The following is a 14974-nucleotide window of genomic DNA, read 5'->3' as shown; positions in this document are numbered from 1 at the left end:
CAATGTGATTAGCACCATGTTTCATAATGTGGATCTCCGACTATAACTTTTTATAATCTTTTGACTCTCTGGAGGTCTAGAGATAATAATCAGCATGGAAGTGCATGTCCTCCAACACTAAATCTTTCATTGCTTCTTCAAATAGAAATCAGAATAACATTTTTTTTCCCCATCTCTGATTGCTGTTCCTATAAATTCTTAATAAGCAGATGTTTCCTTCTACATGCATTTTGAATTTTTTTCTTTTTTTTACAAATCAGTATTGATTATTACTGTTCAGATAAGGTTTTTATTATTGCCTCCTTTACATGTAAACCTGTAAAAATATGTATACTAACTATCCAACACTCATTTTGAATTTCATCTCCTAATACACAAAACTAATGTTTTTCTTTTGATCATCCTTCCACTGCATTTTCAATTTTTACAAAACCTCCTTTTATACAATTTACTGAAAATTAACATTAAAAGTTTCTTTCTGCCTAACTGTTTATGAACAAATGTTAAAATTTACAGAACTAGTAAGTACAGTGTGTTTTATGTAAAACGTGTACAAAAGAAAAAAAAAACTATATATATCTACACAAAAAGCATAGAATTTTAATGCTACTGAGATTCATTCATTTGCAGTAATACAATTTCATATTTATAAAAATAAATAAACAAAAAAAAACCACCTTTCATTTTGATTCATAAATAAATAAGATATCCCCTTTTGCAGAGAGATGGTACAACTCTTTAGTGAATATCTTTTAAGACTTACAAAATAATCCATCATCATTTTATACACACTTCAGTTTTGGCAATTCACGATCTGTTTTGATGATGTTCATAGCATAAATTTCATTTTGAACAAGATAAGTCTTCAACACTATGATGTTTTCTCCATAAGCATTAAAAGGAGCAAGAGTAATTCTTTATTATACAACATATAATCAATATTAAAAGAGTCTCCCAAAGTTCCACACACACCAAGTTCTAGTTGACTCGTGACTTCAATTAGAAAACATAGAAAATCAGACAATCAAAATTTCTGTATTTTAATTTCCAAACTGTTTAAGATAAACTGCTTCAGATTATTATAAACACTTGCATACTTCAAGTGAAGTATTCACAAAAGTTTCAAATACAAGTTGTTGCTCGTTGATGAATACTTGTGTGTGCTTTAAGATGCGAAACACGGCTAAATGATTTACTGCAAGTTTCACAAGTAAAAGGCTTCTCACCAGTGTGAGTCATTGCATGCCTTTTAAGAGACTGAAACAGTGAAAATGATTTACCACAAGTTTCACACAAAAAAGGTTTCTTACTGGTGTGATTTGCTATATGTGATTTAAGATGAGCAGATTGAAAAAACGATTTGCCACATGTTTCACAGACAAAGGGTTTTTCATTGTTATGAAGCCTTCTGTGCACTTTAAGATGTCCAGATTGTGAAAATGATCTTCCACAAGTTTCACAGATATAAGGTTTTTCCTTAGTGTGAAGTCTCATGTGGACATGAAGGTGAGTTGAGGCTGCAAATACTTTTCCACAAGTTTCACAGATAAGGCATTTCCTATTAGTAAGCTTATTCTTAGGAGTATCTTGATGTTTTTTTTTTAATGCTGTTAAAGACTTACAAGTTTTGTGAGTAAATGATTTCTCCTTAGTGTGACGTCTCAGATGGTCTTGAAGATGAACAAGTTGAGAACACGATTTTCCACAAACATTACATGTAAAGGGTTTCTCATTGGTGTGAATTCTTTTGTGAGTTCTAAGATTGCCAATTTGTGAAAATGATTTTCCACAAGTTTCACAGGTAAAAGGCTTTTCTTTTGTATGAACTCGCATATGCACTTTAAGAATTTTAGATAGTGAAAATGACTTACAACAGATTTTACACTTATAAGGCTTTTCCCGAGTGTGAACTCTCATGTGAAGCTTAAGACCTGAAGCTCGTGTAAATGATTTACCACAAATTTCACACATAAAAGGTTTCTCATTGGTATGAATTCTCAGATGTCTTTGAAATATTACAACTTGTGAAAATGCTTTACCACAAGTTTCACATATAAACGGTTTCTTATTAGCATGATGTTCCTTATGAATGATAAGATCTGAAAGATGAGAAAATGATTGACCACAAGTTTCACAAATAAAGACTTCGTTATTATTGATCATCACATCAGTTTTGAGATGTGGAAATTTTGGAACTGATTCACTTCTGGCTTCAAAAATTGAAGATTTGTCATTGATGTGCATTTGTAAATGTGCCTGAAGTTCACGAACTTCTGTAAATGACTTAAAACAAGTTTTGCAAGTACAAGTTTCCTGAGTTTCAGAAGACAATGATGAGTGCCTTATATATTCCAAATATTCAAGTGAATTCCCAGAGGCACTGCATATAAATGGCACTTCATGAATTTTATCCATCCTTTCATATATTCAGACAAAAAAAATGAATTTGCAATTAAACTGCTACCTATAGATTTCCCAATTTTAATTTTCTATCACATATAGAACTCAACACTACACAGTTCAAAATTCATGGGAGATATTCATTCCTAAAAATTATGTGATGATGAGTAGGTAAGATAATCATGCTTCTTTCTATAAAAGATAAATAAAATCATTATTGGGTCAGTATGAAACGATTAAAAGAACAAAATCATTATTTCCAAGATTTTCCATAAAGGGACTTTTCACTCACTGTACACGGTGTTTGAATGATACCATTGATAAATTATTAATACATAATAATATCATACATCTGAATATCAAATTTCATACAGTTTTGTGTAAAATTACATAAATTTTGACATTCATATATATATAAAACATATTCATTATTCGATATTATCTTTCCATGTCTAAATATATCCCATTAGTGAGCATGCCTAACTCACTAGGCAAGATAAGAAGTTTCAGTTGTTGAAGTTTTTCCCCTTGGTTATACTATAAATTAAAGATGCCAAGAAATTATATTCTTGGTTTAATCCTTTATCCAAGTGTAAGCAAACAAAGTTTGTGCCTGAAGTATTTTCCGGACTGGGCAACTCTTATACAGAGGCTAATGACTTCACGTCACTTGCCTTAGTAAAACCAGTCTGGGTAGTGACTCTTCCCATAATGTGGGAAGGGTTACTTGCTTCCACTTGAAAAAAGGATTAAACCAAGAATATAATTTCTTGCCATCTTTAATTTATAAGAAATTTCAGTAATAGCCATGACTGCTCTGATTCCAGTTAATGACAGCATTCATGTTGTATTGATCTGGGAAGTGGCTAAATATGTGTTTGTTCCATTCAGAAAAGGTACCATACTGAACTACAAAGCAAGAAATTATGGCCAACTGAGAATACTAAATTTCCCATAATATTGGTTAATGAATGAGAAGGGTATTGTTAGTGCATGAGAAGCATTTCAAAACTTAAATGTCATACTGAAATCCATTCCAAGATTCAGAAGAATAATTAGCATAGGAGTATTGTATAAAAAACAAATCAGCTCTGCAAGCTAAAGATAATCCAAAAGAATTTATTGTTTTGCTGGAAATAAAAGAAATAATGAATGAATGAATCAAAGAAAGAAAAGGTTGTTCATCTAATGAGTGCCCACTTCGCTAAAGGCTATCAACTTCATGTATGTAAAATGATGCTTAATGCTACCTCCACACTGGATGTAGAAACTCAGATGTAGGAGGAGGAGGTATTAAAGCTGTACTAATAATGATACAGCTATAAATAGATTCAACAAGAATATAAATTCTTACAAATTTTATAACCAAGTCAAAAAAACTTTCAACTATCTCAAATCCAGAGTATTTCAAAAGGTTATACACCTTTCTATTGCTTATACATAGGAAGAACATGACTTCATTAATTCATTCAACCCTAGTATCTTCTTGGTCTAAAAATCAGCCCATGTGCTGATTCAAACTCATTATAATGTTTAATGAAATGAATGTAGCAAAGAGGAACAATAATATATACAATTATTAGATTGTATCTTTGGTTAGAGACATTGTCATGGAAACAATCTCCAAATTGTATATGCATACACAAAAGAACTCAAAACAATAAGTGAAAGAAATTAGACTAAAGGCCTAAAGTACTATGAGGAACACCGTCTTTGGGTACTATTAGCTAACCTTAGCTGTTAGCAGGAGGCCTAAGGATTACAGTCACTCAAATCTTTGAAAGTTTAACACATCCATATTTATTAAGATTAGGCTCGTTATTAGGTGGCGAAGCACTGCATTTTATTCCATTTGATTTTCTGCAAGGTATCCAAAGGCATGATCAGCTAGACCAGACTGACCATATTTATGGTAGTGGGTGTATTTCTTGTGTTCTTGCAGGCAGAAGTTGGCAGATCTCTAATTTGACCATAAGATAATTTGCAAGAACAAGGAACCTTGTAAACACCTAGAACACATAAGGGCAAACAGCGTCAGATGAGGTTTGAACTTCGTACAGAGATTATATTTGTTTTGAGTTCTTCTTGGGTCTGGCTCCCACTAATGAAACCTCACTAAAAGTTGAAACTGGTTTGGGTAATGCCTCTTCCTTTAATGCATAGCAATATACCCACCCAAAAGAAGTGTACTTTTCATTATGGGATACTAAAGCAACTGCTGTAAAGTAAACTGCCTCTATATACAAGTAGCCTATTCACAAATATACTTCACATACAAGCTCTGTTTGTTTACACCTGGGTAAAGGACTAAACAAGAATATAAATTCTTGTCAGCTTTAATACACTAATACCAGGTAATATGGTCTAATTCCTATATGGCAAACCTATGGAGGATGCCAGAGGTGGCACATCTGAGAATTTTGCTGGCGCATCAAAGATTTACAGTTGATATCCTTTTTTAAAAAAAAAAATCTACTAACGCCTTTTTATTCCAATATAGGGAGTAGGTGAGACCGTTTAGCCCACCCTAACTTTTGGAGACTGAGTGGGCAGTTCAATCTCCACTGGTACCTAATCAGAGATAGCCGGCCCAAGGCTATCACTAATTAAGCAGCACACAGTAAAGAGAATGGCTCAAGAAGTGCCGCCATCTCGTGGTCCCTAACACTCGTATTTAATGTCTGAAATAATATGGGTTCTACGGTCAATTTTCTTGAGTTTACAGAACGAAAAACCCGAGTTTCCAGGAGGAAAAAACCTGCTTGCCCATGCTAGAGATCGACTAACTGGGAAACCATTGAAAAAAGGCTTAGAAAAATTTCCTCTAGTCGCTGACTAGACTCAAAACCGAGTCTTCCTTCATGCGGCCAAGCACCATGGTATGCAAATGCCAAATCCACTGCGCTACACAGGCTCTGATAAATAAGCATCCGATACGACAGTCGCCTAGGTTTTATAAACTTATAAATTATTCAACCTTTTTTTTAATTGTTACAATCCGTATAAGTTAAATTTTGTTTTACACAAGAGAGAAGCTATGAAGATGTGCATATGATTGGTGCGGTATTAGCATAAGATCATGCAACCCAAAGACAAAGGCAACCAACAATTGTTGTGTTGAAATGCTAATTCTCTTCAACTGAAATGCATAAAATCTGAAACTGTCATAACAATATTCGCTATATATTTCTTAGTTTTAACACATTCATTAACACATAATTTGTGATCTGTCATAATCACATCGAGATTTTCAAATGCAATAAAACAAACATTTATTTCATGCAATTGAAAAATTGGACAATAGTTTTTAGTTAGATACTGTGTTTCTGGTGTGCAACATATGGTTTTTGCTCGAGTCTATACAGCATAGTTTATGTGAGAGGGGACATGTGATTCATTAGTTACTGCTGTTTTTATTCCAGCTGTCTGTAATTGCACTATTTGTTGAGAAATATATTACACAGACTGCAAAAGGCTCTGTAGCTTATTCAGGGATACAATAAAACAACTTGTTTTTCTTGTATCCCTGTTTGGGAGCGATTATAAGCGCAGTACAATCACTCCCTAATAGCGATTATACTGCATCTGCAGTATAATCACTGTTGGGAGGGTGTGGAGAGTAACTTGCTCCCCATGGTTGTGACCGTGAGGAGCAAATTGCTATTGCCTTGATGTGAACATGTTCAAATATTTTTTGTGTGAGAGGTAAATGGAAAACTTTTTAATGTCTTTTTTCGTAAAGTAAAACCAGGGGTGTGTTATATGTGAGGGCAAGTTATATTCAAGTAAATACAGTAAGAGTTTCACTGACAAGTTGACATCTTTTCTTTCTGCTGGTTCCCCTGCTCAGCTGACTTTTATGGTGAGTTAGTTACAATGCATACATATTTTTCTCACTAGCATTTTTTTTTCAAAACAACATCATTAAAATCAATTTTATACTGCATAATATCATAAATTTATATACAAATAAATATTATATATAAAATAAAATATTATTTATAAAATATTATGAATAAATATATATATTATAAATGAAATTACGTTACATTAATTTTTTTCCTATTAAAAACTGCCCAGCACGTCACAACTCGATTTGTAAATTTTTGGTACGCGCACATAAAAAGGTTCGCCAACACTGGTCTAGGTATTAGTTGAAATTTGAGTCTCTGCAAAGGGAAGTTTCCAGAGCTGGAAAGAACTATTATTCCTGACACCTGCAAGGAGTCCGAAGACTCATCGCAGGAGGACACCTACAACTGTCTCAACCACTACACCGAACCTCTACTACGAATCAATGCCATCTACCGCCCACCTCCACAACTAGTATTTTTTGTCTGTAAATTGCATGTGTTCTGAAGGGCCGATTTGTCTGTATGTGAGATGAAAAACCTGAGTTTCCAGGAGGAAAAAAGCCTGCTACCTCCGTATGAGATCGGCTAACTCACCTTTGATTGAAAATCGTCCAGATAAAGATTCCTCCCATCGTGACGAGAATCGAACTTAGGCCTATTCCAATCGAAGGGCACAATGTCCCATCGTTCTTTCAATTGCACTACAGAGGTGCTTATGTGTGAAAATCCTGTTGCAAAAGAGGTAGTGCAAAGACTAACATGTCCTTTCAGCATACAGAATATTATCTGCAGTGGTGGTGAAGATGCTGGAAAATTTTGTTAAAAGCATGCATACTGAAATATTATTATTACACAAGACCCCATGTAGTTAAAGACTCATCTAGGAGGTCTTTTTATCAAACACACAGCTCATCATTCCATGCTTAGTTAGATACTGTGTTTATGGTGCAACATATGGTTTTGCTTGAGCCTATACAGCATAGTTTACATGAGAGGGGAAATGTGATTTGTTAGTTAGCACCATTTTTATTCCAGCTGTCTGTAATTGCACTATTTGTTGAAAAATATATTACACAGACTCTATACCTTATTCAGGGATACAATAAAACTACTTGTTTTCTTGCATCTGCAGTATAATGGCTGTTGGGGATGGGGGTGTTGTGACAGCAGGGAGCAAGTTACTATCACTTTGATGTGAACATGAATAGATTAACAAGCACCCACACTTTACAATGAAAAGCATGGGTTTACTAAGAAAGGTCATGTTTGAGTAACTGCTCAGTATAATAATGTCATGATAAATGTTATAATGGTATAATAAAGTTGATGAACCACATAGCAATGAATGCAATTATTATTATTAAGAGGAAATCAGAAACTTATCAAGGTAGGCCATACTATTCACACCAACTGTCATATCTGTTTCAGAATTCATTCACAATAATCCATTCCAATCATGCACTACTCTATGAGAGTAATAGAGTATTACAGGGTGTCACACCCCATAATGTGACACCCTATTATATGTTACACCCAATTATAGAATGTCACACCTTATTATAGTGTGTGACACCCTTTGGCAACTCGTATAGGTAAATATGACTTCTCCATTACTTCCACCTTAGTATCACTATCCCTGGGTCTGGCTCCCACTAATGAGACCTCAATAAAGGTTGAAACCAGGCTGGGTAGTGGCCCTTCCCTTAATGCATAGTTATATATATCCACCTTTACCACGAGTTGCCGCAGTTCTGAAAGTACTTCAGGTACAAACTTTGTTTGCTTACATTGGATAAAGGATAAAACCCAATATATAATTAGTAGCATAGCCAAGTGAAAAAACTTCCATAAATAGAAGAGAGTTATATGCAAGAGATGGATTACACTTGAATGCAGAGGAGTGAGGCATTTGGAGAAACTGTTGTTTTCTAGGCAAGTGTATCAGGGCAAAGAAACTAGAACTGCACAGATGGAAGGTAGCAGAGCTTTCCTCATGTGGAGATAGTGTCTTGAGAAATGAGAGGATGTACACTATGTTACAGAGCCAGGTGGAGTAAGGGGAGTAATAATGGCTATAAGAATATTGGCAATGTGTTGGTTTTTCTGTGTATAACTAAGAGCATTAGAATTAAGGGAATAAAGTTTTAGCATTGATTGACTTGGCCTCTGCAAAGGTTGTTGGTATCGGTGAAACTCAGTTAACTGTGGAGAATGTTCTAACATGGATAGAAATCAAAGTAGCATATTTCGGCATGATAGGGAGAGTAAACATGGTGGTGGAGTGTTACTCATGATAAGAGATGAACTGTGCCTTCTCAGGGTAGAGAATCACAGAGGAAATATAACACTAATGGCTTTGGGAGTATATGGTGTGAGATAGATGTTTATAAATAAAACAAGATTTTTAGCGGGACATTACTAAAGACCACGCACATAACTGGTGATGAGCAGGAAATGTTTAGGCAAATTAGTTTGGCAAGTAATCATTACATGGAACTTCAACTATAGTGAGATAAACTGGGCAAAGGAAGCAGCATGCAGCAGTAAGGAAACTGAATTTTTGGATTTCTTGAGGGGCAAACGCCTGAGGCAGAATGTGGTGGAGGGAACACATAGATCAAGAGTTTTGGATTTGGTCACAGCATCAGAGGATACAATTGTGACTGAGATGTCATACATACCCCCATTGGTCAGAGTGACCATGTAATTCTGACATGGAGGATGAAGAGGCAAGTGGAGTTGCCAAAACTGAAAAAATTTAAGTGGAATTACACATAAACTTAGAAACCAGCTTGCAATACAATGGATGAAAGAATTTCAATGAACAAGGGTCATTAGTGATTGGATACTTAAGAAAATCTGGACAGCAAATGGCAGATTGTGTACCTCAAGTGAAGAAGATAAAGCAATTTGGAGTCAAATGAATGACAAGAGAAATAACAGGGAAATTTCAAGAAAAAGAGATTATGGAAGACATATAGAGAAGTAAACAGTTGCATGAAGAATATAGGACTCTAGCTAGAAAAATGACTAGTATTGTCACTTTTTGTAGAAAAGTGACTAGAAGAGAAAAATTATAATATGAGAGGAGACAAGTGCTGCAATCCAATGAGAATCTGAAGAAATTTTTTCACTATGTTGCGAGTAGGAGATATAATGATAATAGACAGATTACCTTGCTGAATGGAGATGGGAATCATGTAACCAAAGCATATGACATAGTTGAAATATTTAATGATCACTTTATTAGAGTGTTTCATCCTATAGCAGGCTTTAATTCTAGAAGGATAATGAATGATTAAGTGTAAGAAGCAAAGGAAGAGGTGTATTCTGAATACTGAGTACACTAAATATCAAAAAGGCAGGGTGCCTAGATAAAATTTCACTATGTGCTTTATGAGAATGTGCTATCAAACTGATTGCACCATTCGCTTGTTGTTTAATCAAAGTCTTGCAATGAGATAGGTTACTGGAGAGTAAGACAGTACCATTGCATAAGGGTAGTAGTAGAATGGAGGTATCAAACTATAGGCCTGTCTATTTCTTCTGTATTTGTTAAGATTTTGGAGAAACTGCCAACAGCTCATCCACAGATTTGGGTAGATTATTATTATTATTATTATTATTAATAATATTAATATTAATATTATTATTATTAATATTAATAATAATAATACAGGCAACTCCAAGGAGTCGATAGACTCATCGAGGGAGGCCCAAACATCATGTCCAGAACAACTATTCAACATTTACACAGTATCCATCATACCTCGCCTTGAACTCATTCACAGTCATGGCACCCGCAACAGCTTATTCCACTCATTCACCACTCATTCAAGACTCTGGCAGCTTATTCCACTCATTCACCACTCTCCAAGTAAAAAATCTAGGTAAGAAATCTAGCTCTAACACCCTGCTAACCACACTCTTGCCCAGCTTCCATGTATGGCCCCTAGTCCTCTCACCACCAGTTCTATTCTCAAAAACATCTTCTGAATTAATCTTATAGAAACCGTTCAGTAATTTGAATGTATCAATCATATCACCACTTTTTCACCTATCAACCAATTTCTGCAACCCACAAATCTTCAACCTGTTCTCATAAGGTTCATTCCATAGACCTGCTCTCATCTTGGTCACTCGTCTCCGGATCCTCTCCACCTCCTCCTCATCAAGAAGAAATCCTGGCACCCATATCTGGGCACAGTAGTCTAGATGGGGTCTTATCAAGGCTCAATACAGAGGAACAATAACCTGTTTGTCTCTGCTTGTTAAAGTATTTTTCAGCAACCAAGTGATTTGATGAGCTGATTTAACCACTTTTGCGATGTGCCCAGTAAATTTCAACTCCTTATCCATGAACACTCCCAAATCCCTGGCCTCGTCAATCTCCTGGAGTACGGTTCCACTAATGTGATATACTGCTGCTAATCTTTTCATTCCAAAATGCATAACCTTACACTTTGCACATTAAATTGACATCCATTCTCCTTAGACCAGTCCTCCAAACTATCCCAATCATTCTGCAAAATTTTGACATCCTGTGCACTCACTATTGCTCTACCCAACTTTGCATCATCAGCAAACAAACGAACACTTCCTCTCAGATCCTTTCCTATATCATTAATGAACAAATTGAACAGTAGTGGTCCAAGAACAGGACCACAGGGTTCTGTTCTTGGACCTTGGATTCTGTTCTTAGATGAGGGCAATATTATTTATGCAGACCAGCAAGGATTTGTTAAAGGATACTCTTGTTTTAATAATCTTGTAACCATTTTCAAGTGAGTAACAAGAGCAGTGGATGAGGGTTAGGCATACACTGTCATTTTTTTTTGAAAGCCATCCCAGGAAGTTGCAAAAAGGAAGTGGTGAGAAAAAGGGTAAGAAATAATTTTTTTTGCATGGAGAGGGTAGGGCATGGAATGCATTTCCCAAATGGGTGGTGAATGTGCAGATAGTGGGTAAGTTTAAGGAGTAGTATCAGACTTTGTGTTGATCTACCACCATGAGTCTTGTGGCTCCATGGAGGTCACAGAAAATAATAAGTAGATTAGCTGTGGACATGAAAATACTTCACATTCAACCTTTGTTTTCTCATGTTCAATTAAAGAATGAGAACACAAAAATTACTTCTCAGGCATAATATACTTTTAACAAAGCAGGAATACTTTCTATAAGTATCTCTGACCCAGAGTACTTGGATAATATGGTGATACACCATTTTACTACTTGTGCTGTGAGTGCAAAAACAGTAAATGAGTTTACAGCATAATGTAATAAGCACTGTGTTTCACAATGATGAGCTCCTATGAGGAGTCTCTTGGCTCTAAGAATGAAAAGAGATAATATCTGCATATTTTTTTTGAGTATATTCGAGTATATTCAACTGACAACTGATTGGATCCTTAAGAAATATATAAATGTGTACTCATGTCTTTATAATCATCCGAGACTCATGTCTTGGATGATTATAAAGACATGAGTACACATTTTTCTCTCAATATGATATTTCTTTTCATCCTGTTCATTTTTATGCAATGGTGACTTTCTAGTTCAATCTGCTTATACAATTATATCTTGGATAAAAGTTAAGTTATCAACAAAATAATAAGACTTTTGTTTTTCTGTGTTCTCTCCACTAAAATTTATAAACATTTTTATGTGGAAACATGATGCTAATAACTATTTTGTGTCTTAAATATATATCTAGTAAACACTTACCATTACTCTTAGCTCTACCATTTTCTCCAAATTTCTGCCTAACATTTCTAGAATTCATCTCCTTCCCTGTTTTTTTAATTCTCCAATAAGAATCAGCCTTTATTGTATGTCAGCTGCCCTGAAATTAATCCAAACATTTTTTTACACCCTTCCATACTCAATCTTCCTTAGAACCATAGACACAAGTAAGTCTTATTGTGCAATTTCCTATTTTGAAATTAACCATCATTACACTTAAAACTTATTCCAATTCAAGATCATTATGAATACCACAGCCAGTGCTCAAAGAATAACAACATCAATTATACCGATGTTTTTATGTGAATTCCTCTGCGAGCTCAGTATCATTTTTTTGGTTTTCCAGCAACTATCTTTTTACTGTTTTACTTGGTTCAATGAGGAAATCTACAGGAGTTTTATTATTATTATTATTATTATTACCACGGGCTACTCCAGGAGTCCTTAGACTCATCGAGGGAGGCCCTAAACATCATGTTCACACAGCTGTTCAACATTCTCACAGTATCTATCATACCTTGCCTTGAACTCGCTCACTGTCTTAGCACCCACAACAGACTCTGGCAGCTTATTCCACTCATTTACCACTCTAAAAGTAAAGAACCCAGCTCTAACACCCCTGCTAACCACGCTCTTGCCCAGCTTCCATGAGTGTCCCCTAGTTCTCCCACCACCAGTCCTGATCTCAAAAATATCATCTGAATTAATCCTATAGAATCCTTTTAGCAATTTGAATGTTTCAATCATATCTCCCCTTTTCTGCCTATCAACTAGTTTCTGCAACCCACAAATCTTCAACCTGTTCTCTCCAATAAGTCCCTAAACCTTTCACAAAATACTAATCAACATTCATATACACAATATCTGTCATACTTTGCATTGAACTAATTCACTGATAAGCAACAAAACAACATACTCTGGCAAACCAATCCACCACTCTTCATACTCATGCTAATCACCCACTTGCTCAATTTTCAGGGATGATGCCCTTGTACTCCTCAACTAGTTATGTACTGAAAAATTTCCTGTGTATCAAGCCTACAAAGACATTTAAGTAACTTTCATGTTTCTCTCTATTATATCTCCCACTTTCTGCATATCAACCATCTTGGTCTCTCACCTCTAGGTGTTTCCCACCTCATCCCCCATACCAGGTAACACCTCAACAGCATGATTATATACCAACGTAATACAATATAATTTGGTTGGCTAAGGCTCAAATCATCACTCTGTTTTGGGATTGACTAACTTACCTTCAGTTAAAAAAACTCTTATGAAAGTTTTTCTCATCTTGATTCAACTGAAATACCAGTTGGCAATAACAGTGACCTCTGGTTGGAAAAAATATGGATCTGAATCCCATCTAGAATGTGAAGAATTAGAGGAAAGAAGAGAAAGAACAGCAAAGAATAAATGCCAATACCAAAAGGGAAAACTAGCCTGGTTGGCCAAGTGGTTATTGTATCCACTCTCCAGCCAAGTGGGTGCAGGTTCCAATCCTGCTGTGAATGTTTGTGATTGTCCTACTAACTGTGTGGAAAGGACATCTGCAACCCTAAAAAGGGTCTATATATATATATATATATATACCAAAACCTTCAAAAAGAATACTTCTGATTGTTCTAATTACAACTTACTATCGGTTACTACATTTTTAAAGAATATATATATTTTTTATCTTCCTTTTCATGATTATTTCATGATACTGCTGAAAGAACCTAATTATTACAATCATATAAATAACAAAGTGCACTTTACGAACTTTAATAAGTTGGTTGCAGTTTATCAAATGCAACCAACTTATCCTTCAAATAAAGGATAAGTTGGTTGCATTTGATAAACTGCAACCTTTTTAACACACCTAATCTTCGGAAGGTTTTCAGTAGCAACTATGCATGGTTACAAATGAAACAGAGAATATCTGGGTACAAGGCATACAAACACTGCAATTAGAATCGCAAATAAAAACAGTAAGCGAACTACACACGCACGTAAACTTTTCAGCATCTTTGAGAGAATGCAGCTTCACTTAACACTCGACAGATGTCACCACTGCTTGGACTGCATCAAAAAACGTTTATTATTATTATTAGTAGTAGTATTACACCCTCTGAAGTCAATAGGCTCATCGTAGTTGGTTCATTCAACTGATAACATATCTATCGCACTGAATCTCAAAATCCTTAACATTCTTTGCACTAAAAACATACTTCGGTAATAAATTCCATTCACTGACAATTTTTCATGTAAAAAATCTATTACTTACGTCACTCTTCACCAAAATCTTATATAATTTCCAGGGATAGACTCTGGTTCTTTAGCTCTTGTCTTCTGTACTTTATTATCCCCTGTGGATTAATCAGATAGAGTCCCCCACGAACTTAAATGTCTCTATCATATCACTTCTATTCCTCCTATCCACTAAACTCTGCAATCTTTCTTAAACCCTCTCCATAGCTACGGGTAGCATTCCAAACTCCTAATATCGTCTTAGTCGCTCTTCTCTGCACTCTCCAATGTTTCCACGCCACATTGAAATCGATGTGACCAAATCTGAGTACAATATTCCAAGTGTGGTCTGACCACCGCCTAATAGACTGGCACAACCACCTTATATAAATAATAAAATAAATCGCTTACTGTATGTCAACAGATGTCTGGAAATCGGAACATTGCAGGAGAGTGTTAAGAAGTAGGAATAGTGGCACTGCACTATTATTACTACTGACTTACAGGGAGGCTGTAAGTCAGCAGTATGAAACTATAAGCCAGTGTGTATATCAAGTGATGTGGCGAGGAAGAGAGAGAGAGAGAGAGAGAGAGGGAGAGAGAGAGAATCTGGTTAAAGACAGAATACAAACCGAGATTGATGAGAAAGGAAATCTTTCGAGAGGAGGCAACATGGGGAGCCAAGGAACGTGTAATTTATCAATGAGAGTTGAAGATATCGTTAGTGACAGTTCATTTTTTTTGACAGG

General features: G+C 35.4%; 1 protein-coding gene across 1 annotated transcript; it reads right to left on the bottom strand.

Annotated features, from left to right (window-relative positions):
* Window positions 1-576: 576 nt before the first annotated feature.
* On the bottom strand, window positions 577-13987 carry LOC150099165 (uncharacterized). The gene is made up of 2 exons (XM_090403763.1): window positions 13858-13987; window positions 577-2592 (listed from the first exon to the last, which is right to left on the bottom strand). Exon 2 carries the CDS (start codon window positions 2413-2415, stop codon window positions 1123-1125), a length of 1293 nt encoding a protein of 430 aa, XP_090259889.1. The 5' UTR covers window positions 2416-2592; window positions 13858-13987; the 3' UTR covers window positions 577-1122.
* Between the last annotated feature and the right edge of the window lie 987 nt (window positions 13988-14974).

This window comes from Typopeltis vanoorti, chromosome 14 (genome assembly GCF_054136105.1).
Source record: "Typopeltis vanoorti isolate ZY-2024b chromosome 14, IOZ_Tvanoo_1.0, whole genome shotgun sequence".
Classification (NCBI taxonomy): Eukaryota; Metazoa; Arthropoda; class Arachnida; order Uropygi; family Thelyphonidae; genus Typopeltis; species Typopeltis vanoorti.
This window is presented reverse-complemented; position numbering and strand designations above follow the sequence as displayed.